General features: G+C 32.6%; 2 protein-coding genes across 4 annotated transcripts in view; one reads left to right on the top strand and one right to left on the bottom strand.

Moving 5' to 3' along the window:
• The window catches only part of LOC115874629 (gephyrin), a 115,193-nt gene extending 98,545 nt beyond the window's left edge, over positions 1-16,648 (bottom strand). Inside the window, exon 1 of one of the 2 annotated variants that reach the window (XM_030889844.1) lies at positions 16,538-16,648. The gene's annotated coding sequence lies outside the window, so the exon portion shown is untranslated. Of the gene's footprint in view, positions 1-16,495 lie in introns of both variants that reach the window. The other variant, XM_030889845.1, reaches the window with a different exon arrangement.
• Positions 16,649-16,819: 171 nt separating this feature from the next.
• LOC115874628 (insulin-like receptor) overlaps positions 16,820-27,505 on the top strand; it is a 327,686-nt gene continuing 317,000 nt past the window's right edge. For both annotated transcript variants that reach the window (XM_030889842.1, XM_030889841.1), the window contains exon 1: positions 16,820-17,244. In XM_030889842.1, coding sequence (XP_030745702.1) covers positions 16,870-17,244 — 375 coding nt within the window. In that variant the 5' untranslated portion in view covers positions 16,820-16,869. The remainder of the gene's footprint in view (positions 17,245-27,505) is intronic.

The following is a 27,505-nucleotide window of genomic DNA, read 5'->3' as shown; positions in this document are numbered from 1 at the left end:
TGGGGTGTTGATTTGACCAAATATGGGCCCGCGAACTTTGATTATAAGATCCCTCCCTATACTAATGGTTCTCGAGATATTTGGAATCTAAATTATCAATACCTGTCATCATTGACATAAATTAAACATGTTGACTAAAGCTTGATTTTCATGCATCCGTTATACGTTGATACGTTGGTCCGACGGTGCTTCGATTGGTCATAGTCATAGCGTTTTCGCGCCACTTTTCATCCGTAAATATTTTACTTCAGCCCGTCAACGGACCCGTTCATACGATAACGGACGTTTTGACACTTTTTTGACAAATTTAATATAACCTTAATAAAAATAAAAATATAGTAAAATGTATAGCAAAATCGTTATGGAAACGAAAATATAAAATGACACCAACGTGAATGCAATAAATTTAAAAATTGCGTTATTTTCTAACCAATCAAAGTCTTTAAATTCTACCAATAAAATTAATTTCAACGTATCGTCGGACAACGGATGCATGAAAATCAAGCTTAAATAGTTATGAGACTGAAATCATAAATTTTAAACGTTTTCGCCAAAAGGTCAACAGTTTTTGTGCCAAAAGTTCAACAGAAACTGTTTTATCATATTTTCGAAGAAAAATTTATGATTAATTTAAAAAAACAAAAAGTTCCCAAATTTATAAATTTAGTCAAATAACTATCTACTCAACATGTTTATTTTTTGTCAATAATGACATGTATTGACTGTTTCTATTCTAAATATCTTGAGAACGGTTGGTCGTCGCCATTTTTACCAAGAGACATTTTTTAAGTAGAAAATCACGGAAATGTATATTTTTTCACTAATTGGTTTTATACAGGTAGGGACGAAAAGTTATTACTCTTCAAAAGAGTTAATATACCGCGCCCCCTACAAATAGGAGTCATATTGACATCAAAATCAAATTTCTCATGCCAAGAAACTCCCAGACACCAATTTTATTTTCTTCCAAATATTGACGTTACTTTAGAAATTATTTAGAAAAATCGAAATAAAAATGAAACTTCTACACCCTGTATCTCCGAAACTAAGCATTTTAGGACATACAATTATACGAACTTTTTTAAATATTTTTATCCGCAGACTATGCTGCCGAAGTTTCCGGAATACAGTTAGGACCATCCTGTATAATTTATCATAGTAGAACAACGATGACAAACATCGGTGTTTTGGAATTGAAACATCGATGTTTCATAAACATCGACGGACCGTCGACATCTCTACCCTGCTTGCAGTAAATGTTATATTACTGTTCTTGACATTAACTTAAGTCGTAAAAGTTTTATGTCACGGCAACCAATGCCGATTTTGGTGTAACTGCACTTCGCGTTTCGCATTATGGCTGATCGTTTGAGGAACAATACATACTGTTCAGAGCAGGCGTAGAAAGTTAGCATGCATAAAAGAAGTTTGTTTAGTATCTATCTAAAACCATTGATGTATTCTGAAAATATTTTATTGATAGCATTTTTGGTTGACCCTTCCATTCCCTAATCTAACATTTTGTAATCAACCAATATATTTTTTTCGCTATAGGCTACTTTCTACGAAAATGTAGAGCTGCCAGCCCTGAGAAATATTTTCAGCAAAGTTTTTTCTTTAAATTTATACTTGTTTCGTCTGCACCGAAAAAAACAATGTCTAGATTGAGTATACGGATATTTTCAAACTTGCCTGAATTTAGCTTTTTAAATATTTTAGTATCATTTTCGAAAATGTTATAACAAAGCTAATAAATTCTGCAAACTTTGCTATAACATTTTCGAATATATCAATAATGAAATGATACTATTAGCAGAGCTTTATTATCCCTTTAGATTTGCAACAAACCCTGAATAATGAAACTTCATGCGAACTCATGTTTGCAAATTTAGTTAGTGATTATTCGGGTTATAGCAAACTTATTACCGCTCCCAAAAACAAAGCGTATATCGAAGCAGCAAACTGTTGATTTAATAACAACGCATACATGGTTATAAAAACAACATAGAGATTTTATTTAAATTCCTACCTACTCTGTGTACTAGGATGTATTTTAGAAATCTATATAGGCTAGGTGCATTCTCCGCCGGTACTGCCACCATCTGAGAATATCGTAAACAACTAATATATACTTGTATTCATTTAAAACTTCCCAATATGGCGGACTTCAGTATGGGAGGCTTAAAAAACGAAAATCTCTAAACTGGAATCGACTGTACTTCAAATCGTTCAAATTGATAATCTGTGGTAAATCCAATTGAACTCTGACACTTGGCTGACATTGACGTTTACGGTTACTTTTTCTAAATATTTTCATTATTTTTTTAGTTTTTATTCACAAATTCTACTTGATTTTGTTCTTTTATTTAACCTGCAACCTGCAGTACTAATTATATAGTTATAAATAATCTTTTCACCGATCAAGAGTTGACGAATAGGCTGGAAGATATTCAAAATGTGTAAATCGCTTAAAAACGTATTAGAAAACATTGGCTCGTTCATAAATTCGTGAAAATAAATTAGTCCAGATGTTTGTAAAAGGTATTATTATAATTATTTTGAGAAGTTTCCTCGTATCAGTAATTTTCAGGTTTGTAATATCTACTATATGATAATAAATAGATTAAAACTTATATTTCAGGAAACAGCGCGGGCATTACAGATTGTTGTAAATCAGTTTTAAAATATAAAGAAGGTTTAAAACAGGTTTAAAAGTTGAGTTGGTAGAGAAGACCTAAATAAGGTAATGTTGGTAATGGGACCAAACATCAAATAACACTTGAAATATATAATTATGTACAATAATTGTAAGTAGTTTTTATGAATCTGTTTGATATCTATTGCATTGTTTTTATATTTCTTGAAATATTTTTTTACTTTACAGGATACACAAGGAATAATAAAAAATACAATTACTCACTAAAAGCACTTAAGGTTTGTAATAGATGTAGTTAGAATATCAAACACCAAACTAAACCAAAAATTATGTTTTATTTTACTGGTATTCCTCACATTTGAAGGGAAAGTCATTTCATAAATAAGCAGGACATTGTATAGTACACTCTATATTAATAATTGTTTTTTATCCTATACTTGTTAGTTAACGCATCACTTACTCGGTATAAAATTTAGTACAGATTAACCTATAGTTGTGGTTGTGATATATTCTGATGTGTTTCTGGCAATTTAAAATAAGTTAATATTTAAACAAACATTTCTGGATTTCCTGGCAGGAGTGTGGACACAAATTTAATAAAGGTATAATGTGGATAATGTTCTGATTATTACAGTTTGCATGGATGTTTTGGTATGTTGTTATTTTTAATAAAGTATATTTAATGAGTTTTTGAGTATTTCTTTTTCCTTCAGAGGATTGTGTTCTAATCTTTATATATTATAAATTTTCATAAATTATATATACAAAATTTATTACCTTATAATTTTTTGCTAAATACTTTGTAGTTGATACAGTTTAATAGTATATAAAAGAACTATTTAAATAAGATGTTTGAAAATATATAGCTGTTTTTGCACACATCAATTTAATTTGTGATTAACTGTACTGAAAAAAAAAATTAAGAGAAATGGGGTGATTTATCAACTACAACATGAAAAGCATCATCCTATTTCCAAGTCTTCTATTAATTTCACTTATTAAACAACTATAATTATTCAATAATCTTGATAGTTCTAGGAACTCTCAGATATCGTCAAAACATGAAAACAAAAATTTACTTCCTATAGTTCTTACGTCCCCTTAACTGAAATATAAGAAATAGGGGAGTTAATATTCTCACTGAGAAAGTTTATAAAATACCTTTAAGTTAAATCTCTTCGGATCTGCGGTAAAATACCTTTATTCTTATTAAATAATTTCAATAATCTATGTTTTTATTTATGATAACCACCTAATAACCTAACTTTAACGTCAACTTGACAATCCTGAAAAATATAATTGTTAACCAAAGAGTAAATCAATTTCTGAATTCGCTAACGCCAACTTATTTTTCATTAAAAAAAAATTACCAATTTTCGTAACTAGGTCGGCCATATTGAGGAACTTTTAAAAGAATAGTACTATACACACAACCAAACTTATATGGAATCATCTATTACGTTTCATAATTTTTGAGATGTATGAAAATTTTGTGTTTATGAATAAAACTCAGTCCTTATCAATGACTTTTAATGAAAAATAATCCATATAGCAATAAAAAAATAATATACAGGGTTGTTCACCACATACGACACGGAGTATTGTAGCTAAACGATGAGATTTTTACAAATTGTAAGTTTTGGGTTCGATGAAGGACTATTAGAGGTACAATCTAAAAATAATTTTACAAGATACAGAGTGTCCCAAATAAGTAAAAAATATCAAAGTTGTATTTTTTTAAACGGAACACCCTGTATATTATTACATTTTTAGTTTCTACGATTAAAATAAAGGCAAATTTGATTAAGGTTTATTATACTTAAAACTTACCGTTTTTGAAATATTTTCAATTTTGTGAAATTGCAGTAAAAATTTTAAGGCTTCATTTCTCCAAGGGTATCAATGTTTTTAATACTAAATATTTAATGAAGTTTATTTATTGTACAGTTATTGTGTTGCAATAATAAAAATAATACTACCTTATACAGAGTGTCTAAAAATTTATTTTAAATAATTATTAGTTTCAAACGGCTATAACTTGTTTAATTTAAATGGAACACCCTATATATTTTACGAGAATCAGATGCACAATTTAATTGTCTATCAAATTATATTATACCATTTTTTACGTATCTCTTTAAGTTTCCGTAGAAAATGCATTTTCTTGTAATTTAGAACTTATTTATCAATATACCCATGGAATATTAACATTTTAGATTATTTTAAGGATGTACAGATACTAATTTTGTCGATATAATTCGTTTATTTCATTAAAAAATAAAAAAAAAACTGTTTAAATATTTGTTAAAGAGGACCAATTAATATGATTCCAGTATTCAAACTACATTAACTGACTGCGTTGATTAACAATAATTGCTCCAAATACTAAAAAACTGAATTTTGTATAAGTATTAGACGGTGTGATAAAAAGTAACACCTTAAAAATGATATTTCATTTTTTAATAAATGCTTATTTATAACAACAGAGACTTTAATTTTGACAACTTATTATTATACTGATTTCTGACTCAAATCCACATTTATTTATAATAATTTATTAACGAACACAATTAAGTATGTAATTAATTAGTATATGTGCGGAAATAATGGTGTTATATGTAATTAATGGTATACTCTTTTATAAATATTTAAATAGTTTTCTTTTTGCATACAAATGGGCTAGTAATATTATCGTTTTGCTAAAAACGATAATATTACCAGCCTGTACATTTTGTACATTTGTTGCTTTAAAAACAATCTAAAATGTCAATATTCCATGGATATATTGATAAATGAGGTCTAAATTATAAGAAAATGCATTTTCTACGAAAACTTGAAGAGATAGGTAAAAAATGGTATAACACAATTTGATAGACAATTAAATTGTGCATCTGATTCTCCAAAAATATACAGGGCGTTCTATTTAAATTAAAGGAGTTATTGCCGTTTGAATCTAATAATTATTTAAAATAAATTTTTAGACACTCTGTATAAGATAGTATTATTTTTATTATTGCAACGCAATAAATGATCAATAAATAAACTTCATTAAATATTTAGTATTAAAAACATTGATACCCTTGGAGAAATGAAGCTTTAAAATTTTTACTTCAATTTCACAAAATTGAAAATATTTCAAAAACGGTAAGGTTTAAGTATAATAAACCTTAATCAAATTTACCTTTATTTTAATCGTAGAAACCAAAAATGTAATAATATACAGGGTGAGTCCTATTTAAAAAAATACAACTTTGATATTTTTTACTTATTTGGGACACTCTGTATCTTGTAAAATTATTTTTAAATTGTACCTCTAATAGTCCTTCATCGAACCCAAAACTTGAAATTTGTAAAAATATAATCGTTTAGCTACAATACTCCGTGTCGTATGTGGTGAACAACCCTGTATAATAGCTCCCGTATATAGCGTTTAACGCCTTGGGAGTAGCAAGGTACAGCTTGCTATACTAGAGCCGTTCGGTATACAAAGAAGGTAATGTGGCTAGCACTACGCTTCAACCGCCTATTATTACCTCAGGATTGTGAATCCCAAGTACTCATTTAACGCTGAGTCGACCTAGGTAGCCAAATTATTTTTATTTTAATAAAAATAGTCGGCTGATGAAATGCCGGTGATAAATCTGATGATAATGCTGATGATAAAAAAATAATCAGTTCCCAAAATAAACAAAATGGTATTTTTTTGATTTCTGAAACCAAATTAAGATTTAAATTTTTAATGGCCAAAAAGCATAAACAAAAAGAAAATTCATAATTGTAATATTCCTTGATGCCACCTCTAGCCCTTATGCAAGTTTCTATCCGCGCTGGCATGCTTCTTATTAAATTATCCACGTTGTATTGGGGTATATTTTCCCATTCTGCTAATGCTGCATCAATAAGCTGTGCGAGATTTCCTGGATTGTTTCGACGAGCTCTAACCCTTCTTTTGAGCTAGTCACACAAGTGTTCGATAGGGTTTAGATCTGCTAAATAGACAGGCCAGTCCAAAACTATGACACCTTCCGTTTCAAGACATTCTCTAGTCATGCTGGTATGGGAGGTGCACTATCGTGCATGAAGTTAAAATTATCCCCAGTTGCAGCTCTCCAAAGACTAACGATTGGTTCTAGTACTGAATCAACGTATCTCCGACCCGTTAAAATTTGTTGAAGTGGTAACAATAGAGTTTTTGCTCCCAGTATAATACCTTCCCAGGACATTACAACTCCTTTATATCTTGGTACAAATTTGGCAGCCTGAAGTCTCACTCGTCTTCCTGGAGCTCTGAGAACCCGAATTCGATGCTTATCTGATCTTAGACCAATTCTGGTCTCATCTGAAAAAAGAATATTTTGCCAATTCTCAGTTGTCCAGTTTGATGTTGATCAATTTAGCACTAGCATCAATTTAGCCGGTTAATTTTATTTTGCCGAGATAACTGTGAGATCCGTAACTCTCTCCTACTGTAAAACCCTCGTGCACGAAGCCTTTTTCTTATGGTTTCAACTAAAACGTTCACACTTGTAGCTGCCAGAAGTTGTCCTTGTAGCTCTGGATGAGAAACATTGGGATTTATTCTAGCACTTTAGCACACAAGGCGGTTTTGTTGTTCAGTTGTGACTCTTTGACGACTTTGTATGGGCCTATCCTTGTGTGTTCCTAATTCCAAGTACCTTGCATATGTTTTCGATACACCCTGGGTAACGCCTACTATCTCTACTACATCTCTCTGGATCATTCCTTGTTCGGCGAGAGCAATAATTCTTCCCCTCTATACATCTCATCAATCCAACATAAGGCATTTTTTAATTTTTTTGGATTAAATGAAAATTACAGCAAAATAAGAAAACTAAATCACCACAATAAACCAAAACACTTTTACTTTTACACTGGACGCGCGTTTCGCTAACCATGTTAGCATCATCAGCAGATGATTATAAACTTAAAACTATCTTAGTAAAATCATCTGCTGATGATGCTAACATGGTTAGCGAAACGCGCGTCCAGTGTAAAAGTAAAAGTGTTTTGGTGTATTGTGGTGATTTAGTTTTTTTTTTATTTTGCTGTGTAACACCAAAGGTTTCAACCCTCAACTGTAATCTGAAAATTACAGGACAATCGTGATTTTACTACTGAACACAAAATTCAAAAGAAAATAAATCGGAGCAGTCGTTTATTCTGTAATGTTTATTTACAACAAAAAACCTTATCTTAAAGTTGTATACCAATTTTTATCCTGGCAAGAAATTTAGTCAGAAATAAAGAGTGATTCCATATAAGTTTGGTTGTGTGTATATATAGAAATATAGCAACTATATAAAACATTTATTAAATAAAATTATTTTAAAAGTGTTAGGAAGTATAATTGTCCTGCAAATTAGGTTATCTAACCCAACAAATTGTTGAATTAGATAAATTACAGTTAGTGCTATAAGAATTTCTTATGCCGTAGATATTATGATATAACCAAAACAACTTTAGGTCAGTGGACTATACAAATGGTTTCAAGCTAAACGTGTTTTTTTATATATAATTTGATTCAAAACATCGACATATAAGCGTAAAGTTTCTACTAATACTATCCATTTAAAAATCTAATCCAAACTAATAGCAAATAAATTAAGTTGAACTGACATTTTGATGAATCCGGTCTTTTTTACAACCGACCTTGACCAAGAACGAACATAACCTGACTTAACTACATCACGTCACCACAACAAACATAATTTTTTACGACAAAAATAAAAATACCAACAAAAATTATTAGCATATTCCATCATCGCGGAAAGAAAGGTTGTATAGTTTTTTAAAAAAGTAGTTTTTTAGTACTTTAATAAAAAATTACATAGAGCTTTAGATTTTCTTTCTTTTTTGGAAATGTAAAGCTACAGCGGCGTAGCGTGGCGTCGATACAAGGAGATGTAATAAGTAATTGCAATAATTATTAACATATTAAAGTTTAAAAATAAAATACCAGAAAAAAATAATCAAACCAATTTGAAAAAAAAACGCTTTAAAAGTATCTGCTAAACAGCGTACACACTATGCCAGAAACAATTCGAAACATGTCAAGGTCGCATTTCGTCGCCTAACTTTGAACGCATTTCGATTTATTTCCAGTTGTCTTGACCCACTTGGGCTTGCCTCGACCTATTTTCGATTCTTAAAGGCGCCTGAAAACTACTCGTGAGAAGGGCGAGGGGGGATTTTTTTTGTCGTGTTTTGTTGCCTCGTTCAATTTTGTTTTGTTATGAGCTATTTTCAAAACGTGGCGGTATCTGTACCCGAGGCAAAGGATTTTTTTTTCAAAAATCTCAGTGAAATAAGTAAACCTAGACGTTTCTAAAATAACTGTTGTTACGATGATATTTCGTTAATTACATCTCCCCGTTTTATGTTATATTGACAAACCTATATTCCACAGAATTAATATTTGAACACGCGTTTATTATATGTATAGTAGATATTTAGGAAAAAAACTTTTCAATTAAACTGCAGGAATATAATTACAAGGTTTTTATGATTTAATTTTATTATAATGAATTAGTATATAAAATTGTATATGATATGTGTGTTTACGGCCTTAATCTATACTAATACCTATATAAAGTCCTTAAGTGACTGACATACTGATTAATCACGATCCTGCTCAAACCACTCAACGTAAGAAGCTCAGTTTTGGCATACAGGTTGATTCTAGTGTGTAGAGGTTCGATAAGAAGGGATTTTTCGAAATTCCAGTTCCAAACCCCTGAAATCACCCCTCAAATATTACAATATTTTTTATTTAAAAAACGGTAAAGTTTCCGAAAAAACGCTTAAACACGTACAGTACGTCTGTCCGTTCTGTAGCTACGGGGTATCCGTGAGAGGGGAAACGATATTCTCTCCATGTTTTTCGTAAAAAATTAGACGACGCGTCTCATCAATAAAAATTCGACAAATTCGCATGTAGCCAATAAAATGAGTGGGCGGAGCGATTTGCGGTGACGTACTCGTCAAGTCGACGTATAAAATATATTTTTGTTTATTTAAATGTTTTTTGTCCGCATTCCTTTCATAGACACAGATCCAGCAGATGTACTGTATATTTTATTTTGTTTTTTTACATATTTTAAGATTTTTTAAAAATGTATACAGGGTGTTTCGAAAAATCTGGTCATTGATTAATCACGATCCTGCTTAAAGCGGTTGACGTAAAAAGCTGATTTTTGGAAAACAGATTGACTTTAGGGTGTAGAGGTTCGATAAGAAGGGATTTTTCGAAACTCGAATTCTAAGGGGGTGAAACTATCCCTCAAATATTAAAATATTTTTTATTTAAAAACCGGTGAGTTTTTCAGAAAAACTGTTATACACGTATATTTTATTTTATTGTTTTACATATTTTAAGATTTTTTATAAATTTATACAGGGTGTTTCATAAAATATGACCATTGAGTAATCACGATTCTGCTTAAACTGCTTGACGTTTAAAGCTGATTTTTGACAAACGGATTGACTGTGGGGTGTAGAGGTTCGATAAGGAGCGGTTTCTCGAATCTCAAATTCCAAGAGGGTGAAAACACCCCTCAAATATTACAATATTTGTTATTTAAAAAACGGTTAGTCTTTCGGCAAAACGCTTGGACAAGCATAATTTATTTGTTTTTTTTTACATATTTTGAAATTTTTTAAAAAATCATACAGGGTGTTCCAAAAAGTTGGGTAATTTCTTAACCACGATTCTGCTTAAACTGCCTGACGTAAAAAGCTTATTTTTGGCAAACGGATTTTTCGAAAGAACCTACCCCTCAAATATTACCAAGTTATATAATAATATCGCCATATTGTTTTTTCTCATGCTGACATAAATGTGAGAAAATTTTATCCAGTTTGTATGTTAATGGAAATTCTTGCTTTGCTTTATCAGCACCATTACAAATGATTAATTCGACGCGAACGAAGTCGCTGGTACACGCTAGTTGATTAATATAACAGTAGTATTGCTTGATGAGTAATACTGCTTGATGAGGAATACTAATATTTTCAATTTAAAATTAGGAATAATATTTGCAACAAAATTTGTAATAAGATCAAAATCAGTCAAAGTCGCAGTTTTTGAGATAAAAAAAATGGAAAAATTCCATTACTTTGAAACTAAAGAACTGTCTACCAATTTTTATTAACATATTTTAGTATGGGCGGCTATACGTGCCTCCTTTAATTTAAAAATTTAAAAAAAACTATGGAAATAGTAAAAAAAATGAGAATTACTCACAAAGATTCAACAACAAATATTAGGCGCCCGACGATTTTACATATCAAAATAAGATATCGATATCGATGTTCTTAATACTAATATTTTTAATTAGCAACATCCCTACAGCAGCTAGGTAACATTATCAATATATCTGCTTGTAAAAATTATTAATTGACCCGATGTCAACAAAAGTGTGGTCCACGCACATTATTTAAAAGCAATGTTCTATTGTTCTTAAGAAAAATCTGCAAACGATACTTTTATTAGCACCCAGGATGGTTTAATATAAATCCATTCAACTAGTATTTATTATGCAGGAATTTAGAAAATTAAAACTAGAAAAACAAAACCAAATTCGTAAACTGAACTTTGCTACAGACTACAGTATAAATGCTACATTGCACCAATGCTACTTTGCACTTTTTTTTACTTTGGAGTGGAATATTTGTTGTTTGTATCCCAAAAGCTAATAAATAAATAAGTAGTCAATAAATTCAATGTAAATTTATCCTTAAAAAAATGTACGTAATATTGCTCCATGTTTCGAACGTTGTAGTAAATGTAACATTATTGTTGCTGGGGGAAACAAGGCTGTTTACGTTATCAGGACCCTCCAAAAGATGAAACGCAACGTAATAACAAAATTTAGAGGTAAACCGAGCCTTTCAATTGCCGCCCACGCAGGAAACAATCGTGTATTTCGTATCACGACACGTATCGAAATTAATATTAAACCTGTCATCGCAAGTAACTACCTTAATTGGGGTCAATTAAAGTTTCGACGACCCTTATTTAACTGTTACCGTTCAGTAGATACGCATCACCGGAACACTGGGATATTTTATATACTGCTTGTTTTAATCTTTGATTATTGATATTGTCAAGGTGTATGGTGACATGAAGGTTTTTCAAAGAGTTAGTTGTGTGTTACAGTTATATATGATTAATATAATTAGTTGGAAAATAAATTCATTAGGTGTTTTTATCGTCAGTTTGAATAAGGACCCACGGATCCGTAACAATATCATTCATTATGTACGGACATGCAAACTATAAAAAAGAAAGCCCGTACTTTTATTTGACACAATGAATTCTTTCATTTAAGAAGTAATAAGAAATTCTTTTACCTAATTACACCAACTGAATAATCAAGCCTGCTGCACGGAAACAAGGAAGTTAATGGCTAAAATTGTCTGGTCAATTAATGCATAATCCCCTCTTATTACAGAATTATAATACGTGGTTGTAATTATTAGAAAAGTCGGAACCTTAGTATTTTTTCACCATTGGCACATAACTTTCAACAGCTAACTTTCGCCCCCACGTTGGGCGCCATAAATAAGATGGGTACTTATAGTGTGACCAACGGATCTGTAGCTACGGGGTATCGGCAGGGGAACGCAGTTGTAAACAAAACACGCCCAATTTCATTCATAAAATAGGCATGGGCGTACGGTGTTATATGAAAATAATGTGTATCATAAATATAATACTCAGATTAATAATTTTTTTCAAAAAACTTTATGCTGTTTGAATCGTTACTGTTGAGTTAGCAGATAAACACTAAAAGCTTTTATTAAAGCTCCCTTAAATATTTTGAATCATTTTATTATTGTGTTGTTAATATAATAGAAGAAATAATTACAGCTGGGGGTAGGAACCTTTGGTGTTACAGAGCAAAATAAAACACTAAATCAGTACAATACACCAAAACACTTTTAATTTTACACTGGACGCACGTTTCGCTAACCATGTCTGCAATCAGCAGATGATCAAGACTGAGTCTTGAGGTATATTTATTTATATATCTGTACTAACTATATTTTTTTCTATAATACATAATTTTAGATATAACTATTTCCAGCAAAAAAAAATCTTGAAAATAGTTAACTTTGGAAGCGCAAACAAAACATAATTTTACTCATCAGTAGATCTGATATTGCCTATTACACCAGATATGGTATCGCTCCGCCAGCAGTTTTTAAAGGTTAGGTCATTGTCTACCCATATGTTACATCCAAATAGATAATACTTGGCTATATTTTCGAATTTCGCGTATATATATTTATATCTCTCTCTGCAATATAATGGGCCGCTCCATTAATATTTATCTGTTATTTTAACATTTACGCCAAAAAAATTCATTTGATTTTAATAACCCCCTAAGCGTTTCCCTGCAAAAGGAAAATTCGATTCTTCCTGCAATTTTTGCAAAAGCTTTCTAATTGTGGGGACGAGTTTGAATTCGAGATAAAATCTATTTATCAAATTCCTGACCACTTCGAAAAAGTCGTTGAGCTTTTCGACAGCAGTCTCACGTGGTCGTTTCTTTCCAGAGAGGATATCATTTTATCGGGGTTAGTTTTCAGCCTTTTTTTTATCTTCTGTGTGAATTTTTTTATAGCCGATACGCTAACTCCGGTATAAAGAAATATCCGCTCAAGTTTACGTTTAAGCGGCAACTCAAGCGAACTCTCTGTAGCTTCTTCATCGCAAACCCTATTATGAACACAAGGAAATACACCAAATGAGATTTCATCCACGTTATTATTAACTTACCTATATAAATTAGCTATTATTTCTCTTGTCTGACTATGTAGCGTCTTACCCTTAACAAATTTATTCGTTTTAAAACACAAATATACGATCAAACTTGATATTAATAATTAAAAACTACGAACGAAAAACATTATAACAAGATAACAAAACAATAAAACACAACTTAACTATCAAATATACTAAAAATATAGGAATAAAGTTTAGGATAACCGGTATAAAATAATGAAATAAAGTAATAATGATCAAAAAAATGACACCGCCACTGGATATTTCAATAGTATTCAATATTCCTACTCTTTTCAGAAGAGACCGTGAAGTTGGGGATAAAGCAAGCGAATAGGAAAGGCGTAAAAGCCATGGCAACCGCGTGGTAACAAATCCTGTGACGTACTCTGGCCAATCATGTTCGATGAATAGGCGGCCATGCGCGGCGATGCCGGTTTGCCAATGATATCGTTGAAAATCTTCAACTTTCATAATAGGCAGATTATACAGAAAGAAAGAAATAAGTTATTAAATAAAACATATCGAACAATATGAACTACGTTAAAATTCCTTAGTAATATACGTCAAAATATATATTAAACACATTATATATAATAAAAATATATTAAATTTATAGTTCATGTCTGGCAATTTTGCAATTTTATAGATAAACGTGGCAATATCGATTTTTTTTTCTCGCATTCCTTCCGTAGCTACAGATCTGCTGGTCAAACAGTACATTTATTTTTTCAAATTAAAAAATAACGAAAAAACAGTTTATTATATCAGTGTTTATTTTCTACATGTTTTCAGCTACATGGCACCACCATCCTACACTAAAGGGATCAACTCAGTTTCATCAACTTCAATTCGAAGTTGGTCAAAGAATGCCTACAGAAGTTGAACAAATTAGACATAGAAAATAAAGGGTGCCTCCTAGTCTGGGTGCTCACCAAGGGATAAAAGGCAATGAGAAAGCAAACGATCTAGCTAGAAAAGGAGCGAATACTCCACTAACTGGACTAGAACCGTTCTGCTTTTCAAGTGGAAACCACCTTAACCTTTCAGCGGTCGCGCTTTATTTTTTACATGACAGATCGCGCGCGGACTCTGAGTCTGCATCCAAGAGGTCTTAAGCATTGCTAGTGGTGTAAAGAGATAAAATAATATGATAATCAAATTAAAAAACAATTTATTGACTTGCTTCATTACAAATAGCGAACATAAACATAAAATATATAATATAAAACACGCAACAACACAAACTAATAAATATAATTCAATAACAAAAATAAATAATAATGAAAAAATCAATGCGTAGAACAGTGATTACAGAACATTTGCGTGTGCTCAAAACATACGAAATTGTGACACTGCACACAAGAGTAACGAGTTAGTCTGTTTTCCACCTATCACAATTCTGTAGTATCTCTGGCAATCCGGTATTCTGATCCTCTGGTAATACTGTATTTAGTGCTTCAGAATCTGAAATTTATGTTTCTGTATTAGAATTTATTTCAAGCCCTTGCTTTTCTATAACATCTCTTTCTTCCTTGTCATCGTCATGTTTAGTAGTTAATTCGTCATCTTCGTTCAAACATCTTGCATTAGCTGTTGCAATCGTTCTTGCTCTGCCTTATATGAGTACATCTAAAAAATAATATTTAATAAAAAAAGTCGATAATTCACTTCTTTTATCACAATTTACTCATTTTCAATTAAAACAAATCAATAAAATAACTTACCCTGTTCGACATTGTAAAATTATTGATGTAAAAAGAGTATCACAAACGGTCGCGCGTGGACTAACACTCTGCATATGAGTATAAAAAGACACTAACTGCACTAAACGATGTGCAAACGTACACTCATTAGCGTAACTAGCAATTTATCCTGAGGTGGGCCTGGGGGGACATGGGGTTGAGCCCAGGGGGGGCCTAGGGCTTTTGTTTTTTTAAAAATGAAAAATAATTTTCAAAAACACATTTTTTGAATAAAACGATTACATGAATTTCTCTATCAAAAAATTTAATTTATTAATAAAAAAACACCTTAACCCATTCGTTTGCGATCGCCTTTGATGTACTGACTCGAAACGGATGGCCGAGCGAACGATTGGGATGGCCGAGCGCATGCGTTCGGTCCACCGTCCAAATATACCGAATTCCATTCGTTCGCTCGCTCGTTCGTTCGTTCGGATAATGAATACGCACCTTAAAGGTGCGTATTGAACGAACGAATGAACATTCGTTCGTTCGTTCGGATAGTGAATACGCACCTTAATGAATATGCACCTTTATCTTCCCAGATTTTCGAAATATCGATAAAAATAGGTAACTGCGGACTGTGTCTGCGCGCGATCTTCGAAAGGTTAAAGCGAAACTCAAGAATGTGGAAGACTCATCCGTAACCTGGAATGGGAATTCTCCAACGGTCTAAGACACTAAAAGAAATTTCTCAGCACTTACGAAAGAGAACGATTTAAGTAAGAACAATATTCGGGTTGTCACGAGGTTTTTAACAGTGTCTCCTCAACACCTCATAGATCGAAGCTAAAAAACAATGGCGAATGGAGATTTTGTAGGGAAATGAGAAAACACCAGAAGATCTCATCACTGAGTTCGCCGAAACGACAATTATTTGTGCCTCTGTGAAGCCGTCTCAGATACTGGGTTTTGAGAAGCTCTTAAAGCCAGTTATAATTCGTTATAACTCAAGCAACAGGGCCACAAAATAGATCTGTAACAGTGCTTTCAGATGGAGCGGAGCGTCCGCGTTGTTCGTCCGCGTGTTTTTTCAAGATAGCTCTCGAACGAAATCATCCGGACGGAGCATACGCGACCCATGTGACATTGTTCATATAAACTCATGGTACTTGCTCGAAGTCGCGGACGGTCCGCTCCATCTGGAAGCGCTGTAAGGTTGCAGTGATTAACTCCACTCTCAGAATGTAGTAGATTCTGAAAAGTGTTCGAATTCAAAAAGATATTCGCATTGGATATTCGATTCCAAAAAGCATCCGATGCTCCGCCCTTCACCACTACACCCACCTGCTTACTTGCATCGACACAGACGCAACTCGAAACCCGTACCTGTATTCTAGACCGTTTGTCCTACTTCTCGTTCTTCCCGTTGGAGTGCCGCCGGCCGGTTAGATAACAGATAACAGTGCCGACCAGGAAGCGACCGTGAACCTAACCGCGCGCCGCCTTTTCGTATTTTTCTGTTCAATCACCTCTACTAGCGCTCCCAAGGAAGCACAAGCCCCAGGTCCCGGTGCGACGGACGCCTTTCTACACCGCACGAAACGCGCGTCGTCGGCGTCAGTCTACGATCGGACGCCCGACAGCGAGTATGCGTGCCATGAGCGCAACCGTCGAGTCCACGACGACGACTACACTTCAAAACAAACCAAACAACAGCGATGCGGTGTCACACAACTAAGTTCCTGCTAGTATCCGGCGCGCTTTTTTTGCTCCTCTTCCTTTCGCCACTGTCCGCTAAAATATGCGACAGCATAGACGTGCGAAACAAGATCGAGTACTTGAACAAGTTGAGGAACTGCACGGAGATCACGGGCAACTTGAACATTGTGCTTATCGAGACGACGAAGAGCGTGAGCGAGTACGATCAGTATGTGTTTCCGGAACTGACGCGCGTTACTGGCTATGTGTTGTTTTTCAAAGTGAAACATGTGACGTCTATTGGGAAGTTGTTCCCGAACTTGCGGCTGATCAGGGGGTTGGAGTTGTTCTTTGAATTCTCGCTGGTGCTGTATAATTTGCCCAATTTGAAGGAGGTGAGTCCAAGAAGTCATTTTCAACTAAACACGACCAAACTTATATGGAAGTTTTATAATTTTTGAGACGTATGAACATTTTGTGTTTATGAATGAAACTCAGTCCTTACCAAAGACTTTTTTACTAGTCCGAAAAAGTAGCAAAATAAGCGTTCGGCATTTAACGTTTTATATAAAACTGGCTAGGTATTTTTACACAAATGAAGAAGAATATTAAAGATAAAGGATTATACTGTATCCGTATTGTAGCACACTTTTAGACAACTTCGTTATTTTTAAGATTTTGATGGTGAAACATCAACAAAATATTCCTTATGTTTGGACTAAATTTTCTCGAAAATAAAGACATAATTTAAAATTCGGTTACAATACGGACATAGATTGAAGTTTTGTGATTACAGTGATATATAATTTATATGGTTTTGTAACAAATTGCTCGCTATTTTATGGTAAATGCTGAAGCTCTGCAAACCATAATCAAGCCTTAATCAAAGCACGTGTGTTTTGAATTTTGGGTCTGGCTTAACACAACAGGATCGGGCTAAGCTTTAGGCAGATTTCTGAAATATAATATACAATATTTCCTTCGGCCACACACCCGCTTTACCCGACCCCTGAGAGCGAACCGAACGCTACAACCTCGGGTACAACGTAATAGACTCTTGATGAAAAACCATATATCTAGCAATAAAAAAATTGACGAGTTCCCAAAATAAACACAATGGTATTTACTTGGTTTCTGAAACGAAATGAGGCCTCATTTTGTTAAATGTTTAATAGTCAAAAATCAAAAAGACAATTTAATTTTTGAAAAATCAAAAAGATCAAGAAGAATTGTAAACTCAGTGAACAGCGACAACTAAAAAGTAAAGAGGCAACAAGGCAATGACATTTTTGAATGTCCGGAGTGCGGAAGAGAGATAACTTGCGTTACCATCTTCTGATGTGGGTTAAATACTCGTCAGCGAGTAATGACAATAGTAGTAGTAGTATTAAACCATCAACGTTGTCTTGGAGTATGTTTTCCCATTCTGCTGCATCAATAGGCTGTGCGAGATTTCCTGGATTGTTTCGACGAGCTCTAACCCTTCTTTTGAGATGGTCCCACAAGTGTTTGATATGGTTTACATCTGATGAGCATGCAGGCCAGTCCAAAACTATCATACCTTCCATTACAATACATTCACTAGGTACTCTGCAAGTATGGGAAAGTGCATATCGTGCTTGAAATTAAAATTATCCCCAATTGCAGCTCTCCAAAGTTGGTTCTAACACTAAATCAGCATACCTCCGACCCGTTAAAATTTGTATCAATGGAATTTTCGCTGCCAGCATAATATCTCTCCAGTTCCTACTTTATATCTTGGTTTGGATTTAGCAGCCTGGAGTCTCCCTCATCTTCCTGGAGCTCTGAAAACCCGAATTCGATGGTCATCTGATCTTAGGAAAAAAAGAACATTTTGCCAATTCTCAATTGTCCAATTTTGATGTTGAAGGCACCAATTTAACCGGACAATTTTATTTTGCCGAGATAACTGTGTGCCTTTTTCTTATGATTTCAACTGAAACGTCCACACCTGTAGCTGCCAGAAGTTGTCTTTGTAGCGCTGGATAAGAAACATTGGGATTTCTTCTAACAATTTGGCACACAAAGCGGTCTTGTTGTTCAGTTGTGTCTCTTTGACGATTTTGTCTGGTGCCTTTTCTTGAGAGTTCCTAGTTCCAAGTACTTTGCATATATTTTCGATACAACACCCTAGGTAACGTCTATTATCTCTGCTACGTCCCTTTGTTCGTTGTTCGTTGTTCGCTGAGAACAATAATTCTTCCCTTCTGTACATCTGTTTAGTCAACATAAAGCTTTTTTATATATTTTTAAAAACTAACCTATTTTTGTAAAAATTTTGTTGGAAACTTCTATAACCGGTATAAAGAGAAAAAAATGCTTTAATATATTTTTGATGTATTTTCAATGGTTGCATTATTATTTAATATTATTTTTAGACTAAACTAGTGCCATACTATTTACAATACAAATATATTTCCATTTTTAACATAGGTTATAATATGTATTTGTTAGTTCATTTATCGTCTGGATATTTATTACTGACCTTAATATCCCATTAAATATTAATAAGATAAAGTTTTTGTATACTGTTTTTATGTTATTTAACTTATCAAATTTAAAATAGTATATTTTAGAAAATAAATGTATTATTTAGAAAAATTCGTCGTTTATATCTTGAAATACAAAGAAAAAAACACCTGAATATTCAACTCCAAATACTTTGAACTAAAAATTACGAAAGTGTAAATTTTTCCAATACAATGAAAGATAAATGAAACGTTACTAAACCCCTCTTTTTAAGCCATGTAGTCCATTAAATACACTTTACATCATAATACACTTCACAATCTACCATAGCCTCATTTTATAAACTCGATTTAAATGCTTCCAGTTCATGTATAACTCTTATTTTATTCATCATCTTCATTAAAATTTAAATTCTTATTAACTTCAATCCGAACTTCAATGTTAATACAAAATATTAATGATAGCATTAGTGATATCTTACTTGGCGTTGCTGAAAGAAGCATCAAATTAAAAAAAAATCTCAACCGAAAACTTTACAAATTTATATACGTTTAATAAACATTTTATGAATCCCTTTATAAATTTCGTTATTAAAAAAGTCTACATAATAAATCATGAAAATTTTCACTGAACAACAGTAAACATTTACATTTAAAAAAGAGATATCAAAACATAATACAAATGGATCAAAATTTGTCCACTAATTATTGTATGTGTGAATATTATCAACATTGGCGAACAATGCTGATAACATTTGTGTAAATTATTAATAAATATGTATGTTTTATCAATTTTTAAAAATGCAATGCTTATTAGAGGTGTTATTACACGTTTAACAACTTTTCAATGAGTGTTAACGTTGTTTTATTATTATGTTAATGGTATTCACAAATGCTGGCTATGTAATTTAGTATTACTTACTATGGCCAAACCAAACCAAAAACTTTATTATTTACTTTACAATGATTGTCAAAAATTGATCTTTTTTTGTATTCCAGAAATTAATTTAACAAAAAACTTTGAACTCTATTATTGTTGTCCTTTGATGATTATTTTTCCATTTGGTTGAATTACATTTTTCACGATAAACAGGACATTGAAACTATTCGAAAATATATTGAAAAATACGGCATATGCGTATGCATTGTTTAAAGGTTTCGTATACATCTGACCAATCAATAGAAGCAATTTTCTGTTGAAAAAAGGAAATTTGGGATTCTGTAAAACAACTGCCTTGAATATTCAGAGTGAGTCTTATAAGTGGAAATGTTTTCAGGGCTAGTAGAAATCGATAAAAGAAACATATTTTCTTTTTACCGTTTTTCAAGTAACTCCAAAATAACTGAGTTATTCAAGTTTGAAAATTAAAAAAAAAATGATTTTAACATCCGCTTGTAGGAAGCGAGAATATCGTTTGCAGGGTTGAGTCGTAGTTCTTTTTTAATTTTTTTTATCTGCAATAAAACTTACCTATATGTTTTTAATATACGCAATTATACGTCTCCTTATATTTCGTACATTATAAAATTCAGGGGCGGATACAGGAATTTATTATAGGGTGGGCCCAAATAAAAAGTAATGTAGAATATACTTTTTAGAGCGCAATTTTTAACCCAAAAGCTTAATATTTAAACCAATTTATGGATTTTTTATTGGGGGGGGGGGGGGCTGGACCCACGGCCCCCCCTCTGTATCCGCCACTGATAAAATTTATACAGATCATACTGTGAATAGTTCTGACTGACAACGAAACCCATTAGCAAGCAACGGGGATGTCAATGTTAGTCGGGAACTATTGTGAACTAAAGACTTAGTTCAAGGAACTATTCCTCTTGAGGAACTAGAACTAAGGAACGAGTTCCTCCCAATGAGAGAAGCGGGAAGCCGGTGCACTATGGCCATACCTTTACGTGGGATGGCGTTGCGTGTTGCAAGAGGGGTCTGGGGTTCGTCTCGTGTGCCCTACACGTAAAATACAAGAAATATTTGGAACTTTGTATAAACTGACCCATTATTCCAAAAACAAAATAACCTAATTTTGCGAAAACATTTCAGTCCGGAGACATTTCCGAACGTAAAAGTCAATCAAATTATTGAAATTTTGTTGGCGCTGTCCCAACAAAATAATATAATTATAAAGTCAACTAGATAGTAATTGATTTTAAAAAAATTTCCAGTTCGCAAATATAACCACAGCCTTGATAGTATGTAATTAAGAAATAAAAACTTTGTTATCTTTCTCTTGTCAATCATTGATCCAATATTGTAATTATAAAATCAATGAGCTATTAATTGGTTTTGAAACAAAAAACTAAGCAGAAAAATAGCCGTGGTTTTGATATAGCAACACATCAAAGCAACACATTTCTAAATGTGGTTTAAGAAATGCAGAAAAAAATATATGAATACGAATGTAGTTTATTTTGTTGGAAAAAAATATTGCAAATATTAGGAGTCAATATATCTATTTTTATAGGACTTTGTATGGAATTGTAAAAAGACGACATTAAAGTGACCTTCCAAATGGAAATCGCAAATAACTGTTTTCGGGCCAATCTCTATATGGCATTTATTATAAACTGCATAACAAGAGTGTGCACCGAAGTGTACACTATGTACGCATATTTGAAGTGAAACTTCTTACTAACAGCTATTAAATTAAAGGATTTGAAGGACATATTTGAAAAAGTATCATATTAAAAATTACTCAACAATTTGATTCACTTTCATAAAATTTGTATTAAAATTACCGTCTGTCCGTGTGAGGACTCCATTCGGGTACCTCTATCTACGTGCCGTTTGATTCCAATCGACCCATAATTAAGAGAAAAATCCTGATGATTACATCCATATTACTCGAAACGTCGACGGCGTCATCCTGTAGCCCGTCCCCAATTATGCCGAAATCGACCCACATTTTCCTTCAATATCAAATCCTTCATTCCACCTGATGAAGATATAAACGAAACGTCGTATCCAACTTTGCAGGGTGGGATCGTGTGCACCGTCGCTCACATAGCCTACCCACCAAATTTGATTTGATAAAGACTTTTGACGTTTCTTACGTCAGAACTAACTGTCACAGTACGTGTCACTGTGACACTTAGTTCTGACGTAAGAAATCGTACAGGGTCAAGTCGGGCTTGATTCAATCTATCGACATACCAAATTTCATTTAAATCGGACAATTTTTTTAAGTCGTAAGCTGTCGTTACCGCTTTTCCTCTCGGCTGTTGTGTCGCGTGTCGTGTCACGGCCTTGAATTTTTACTCCCAACGCGCGTAAAGAAGTTTTACTTCAAAAAACATTTTACTAAATCTCGTAGGTACTAAATAGAGTTACATGAAAATATGAAAATAATTGACACGTATTAACACAAATATTAACTCACGTAATCTCAAATCTTTTTACTTTTCATGTTAATTTAACTTTAAAAAAAAGGTCTTTCTGAGTAGAGAGGTGAACACTCGCCAAAAAATTTTATCAATCCTATAAAATTTCTCGGAAATTATAATGAATTTATAGCAATATTTTGGATAATATCCAGGATATTTTACGTTCTTTCATTCAGATATTTCCCAGGAAAGTTGACCTTTAAAGTTCATTTGTAAGTAAACGGAAATTTTGCAAGTTCTGTTTGAGTTTAATTGGGACCCAATTAATCTCAAACCCTTATGTCATCAATTCATGTACCTGCACCCATTTAGGTAGCGTATGCATTACGTAGTTTGGTGTTGGAAATTATTGCAAACTGTTGGATTTTGTTGGATTGTTGGTGTTGGGTTAAAGCAAACTATCTGTTTTACCTTGCCTGCTTATACTCATTGGTTCTTTAGTAGAATTTTTGAATTTTGTACCGCAATTTTACTAATTCCAATAAAACACAATATCCATTGGACGTATGTAGGTCAGTAGTAACATTAAATATTCTTATTTAAGGATATTTGACACTTGACACCCTTGATCGTAGTAGTTGCATATCCAGTGGACACAATTCTGTCGCAAACGTAACAGCTACAGAAGTTGTGGTACTCCGTGCCGCTACGCGCTTATGTAAGTAAAATAGTTATCATATTATTTATTAAATTCGCTTTATTTGGTGTAGTTTTTAATTGTTAATTAATTTTTTCAATTGCTTTTATAATAATCCGTTAAATATATCTATGCTATATAACATGTAGTAATGAAGGAAAAGGCCAGTATCCAAACTCTTCCCAGAAATTTCCAAGTTTTTCTCGCTAAATATGTTCCAGAGGTAAATGTACTAGTTAGAGACAATTAGAAGCGAGTTGTTCTCCCCCATGTATGTAAAACCTATAAAACTATTAGATTCTGCAACTAATGCAACAAATTTGTTCGCAAAAACTACAGTGAAAGACTAATTAATTGTATTACCGGTAGATATCTACCAATAGAAAAAGACTAAACATTTAGATTGTAGTTTCGTCTTCTTCCAGGGCTGTAAAATAATTTTTTTGAATATTTAAAATATTCTGTATCGTTTATTTTATAATATGTTCGGATATTTCGTAATGCTAAGTCGATATTAGAACTTATATTTTTCCTGACAGCACATAGAATATGGTACCTAACTCTTTAAATACTTTACTTTTCTTTCCAATAGTCTTCAACAATCTCTTGTTCTACAATTCCAAGCAATAGTATATTTTTATAGTAAAATTCAAGAAAATATTTCTATTATTAGATACTATCTTTAACCTTAGTATTTATAAGATAATAGATTAGATTATTAGATAAGTATTAAATAATACCTACTAATAGATTCTATGCCAATAAAACGATCAAAACTTATTTCACTCGGCTGCTAAAATATTTTAGTTGTAAAATTGATAGCTAACATTACCTTCGCATCAGAGATTGCACTTTTAGCTTATCTCCCTTTAAACAGAATATTATTTAACATATAATTGAATATCGTATATCCAAAGCAAAGTCTATATATTTCTATAGACTTTGTCTTAAGTCTATAATATTACAGTGTATTACGCTTTTGAAACATTGCTGTATTATTATCCCTTTATACCCTCATATTATGCGGATATAGAATAATTTATAAAGAGAATTATAGAGTTTCAAAAGCCTTGTGTCAGACAGTTTTAAATTAAAATTGCAAGAAAGTTATTTTTATTAAAAAGTGCATATTGACACTTAACAATATACAGGATGACAAATAATTTGATTAGTAGCTATTGGAAGTATCTCTTAAGTACAATAATTAGACAAAACATTATCAAATAATTATCGGGTATTAGAGGGAAGAACCAAAATGAGGTACTACTAGACATCTACATCTATCCACGTGCCGAGTTTGGTTCCAATCGACCCATAATTAAGAGAAAAATCCTGATGATTTCGTCCATTTAGAGGCATCGGTTCGAAAAGTCGAGGGCGTCATCCTGTAACCCGTACCCAATAATGCCGAATTCGACCCACATTTTTCTTCAATATCATAGTGGGGTTGAGATGCATTCAAGCGTGCTCGTCTTCCAGATGCTCTCCAGACGAAAGTTCGTCGCGAGTCTGACATTAGGCCTATTCTTGTTTCATCACTAAACATGACGAAATTCCAATTAGGTCCATTTTGCTTTGGTTAACTCCTACAATTTCAGCTATTGCAACTTGCCGGTAGACCTGTTGAGACAGTGTTACTATTCTGACTCTATTAAACTGTGTAATAATGTTTCTAGGCATTTTAAGTCCAAAACAATGGTCAAATTTCTTCTGAAACTCAAGAGACCACAAATCGAAATGTGCAAGAGTTTGTAATAATATTGGGTCTGAACGATAAACATTGTTTACCATATCCATTTTAACAAAAAAATGTTTATTACAGATTATCAAACCTATGTATAAAAAAAGGTTCTTTAAATTCCTTTCCGTATATTTTTAAACGATATATGCAATAATTTTGGCCATATATTACGCTCAATAGTCGAATTCGGGCAATGCCCTAGAAAAATACGCAAATCTAGTTTTGAGCAAGGAATATTTCCCAAACCCGAAAAATTAGTTTTATTCCATTATTTTTTTTGCTTATAGTGTGATTTGATTGCATTGGTTTCACTCTTTTTGCTTGGATTGGTTTAGTTATTTGGCGAGTTGGTTAGCGTGGTTACAGTTGTACAAATATAGGAAGAGACTTAGGGATAGCACCGGCCGCGTGTTATTTTATATTTCTCACGTCTCCAGCTATACTTGTTAGGTTGTATTTGGAGGGTGTTAATTCATTGGTTAGTTGGTTTTTCGGGTTTGGGAAATATTCCTTGCTCAAAACTAGATTTGCGTATTTTTTTCAGGCATTGCCCGAATTCGACTATTGAGCGTAACATATATAACAAGTTTAAACTTTTTATGTAATTCGAGATTGTAAATGTTCTCAATATATAGTTTATACAATTTGTCAAAATACTGATAATTATTATTATCAACAAAACAAAATTAAAACGAGAATGTGTGTTATTATTATTTTATAGTTTATAGATAGTAGTAATAGTAGTATTGAAGAAAATATAATAAGGTTTAAAATAGATTAATCATAATTAAATAAACACTGTAATAAATATTATCATAGAATAAATTTCTTAAAACTGTCAAAACATTACAAAATTAGAAACAAATGCAATAATATAAAGCATACCGTAAGAATGTGCAATGAGTCAAATCAATTATCAATAACAAGTCTGTATAAACAATGCTGATAAAATAGTTTAAATTATTTAGAAATTCGTAAGAACTATCGATCTTTTTGAATAAACAGCTAACTCTCACGTTATTTATACAAATGTGAATACAAACTTAAAAAAAGCAATTTTCTACTATAACCGTTTGTTGAAAAAAAGTGAAATCTTCAATTATTCAAATACAAAATCGACTTTTGTGTGTCTCGCGTCACTAACCTCCCTCAACCTAAACTTCAGCCTACAATAAAAATACCTGTTGAATGAAGCTTTTTATAGCAAGGATCAGGGTTGTTTTTTGTCATGTTTTAAGACACTCATACACTTTTCATTTGTTTTACCGGCCAGTTTTGTCCGCGCTGGGGATTCAGGTGGTAGCCCTGCTATGAAAAATGTCAAGTTGACGCATTTATTTATTTATTTCCGGACATTGTCATTCGTTTCGACACTTTAGTTTTGCATTACGAGTTTTTGGTTTAAATAAATAGTGTTGTGATACTTTAAGCTTAAAAATGTTTACTAGCAGACCTTGCAGTCGAACATTGTAGTTTTCAGAACCTCTTTTAGTGCGAAGTGGTACAAGATAGCTTAATAGCCGTAAAAAACTCATCGCAGCTTTATTAGAAACATTTATGTCTATTAAGTGCTGTTAAGAAGATGAGTTTTGTTGATGTACAGGGTGGGTCAAATTCGACGCTTTTAAATGGAAACACCCTTTTCTATAGGAGATAGACGAAAACTAATATCGGTGTCTGGAGCTCAATTTTCATCAAAAGCATGGTGGTGAAAACCGCACATCAATATCTGTTACCGTTTCGGAGTTACGGGGTGTTTTTCAAAAATGTGCATTTTTAATAAATCGCTGTAACTTTTTTGCTATGGAAAATTTTGTATTTCTATGAAAACATTTCCAAAGCATCTTTTTACGTAGAATTTAATAGTTTAAGTATAATTTTTTTAAAATTAATAATTTAGAGTTAACAGTGAACAGAAAAATTGAATTTTCATTTGGGACACCCTCTATATTTTTCATTAACTGAAAAGAATTTAAAATTACCTTTCCAAAAATATAGCACACTTGATATTTTGTTATAATGCCCTTCGAAATACAGAATTATTAAAAGTTCGCCACTTTTAATTAGTAGGCTTTGGACCCCTTATTGATGATATGCCCTTAATGGAACTCGAAAATATATTTTCCAGCAAGACGACGCACCGCCTCTGAACGCTGAAGTTGTCAGCAAATTTTTGCAGCCAATTTCAAGAATAGTTCAATAGCTAACCAAGATCCCAGCCGTTGGCCGTCGAGGCCGCCTGACTTAGTGCTCATGGATCTAATCCTATGGATATATTTGCGGAAGAATAAAGCTTCCTTATTCTTCCGTATAATCGAGACAAGAATTAGAAATACTTAGTAGTTATGAGAGGGTATCTTTCACCCCCACTGGCACTGAGTTAATGAGTTCCG

The sequence above is a fragment of the Sitophilus oryzae genome, unplaced genomic scaffold (genome assembly GCF_002938485.1).
Source record: "Sitophilus oryzae breed Bouriz unplaced genomic scaffold, Soryzae_2.0 scaffold_1297_pilon_pilon, whole genome shotgun sequence".
NCBI classification, from domain to species: Eukaryota; Metazoa; Arthropoda; class Insecta; order Coleoptera; family Curculionidae; genus Sitophilus; species Sitophilus oryzae.
The sequence above is the reverse complement of the archived record's forward strand: the minus strand, read 5'-3'. Positions and strand labels throughout refer to the sequence as shown.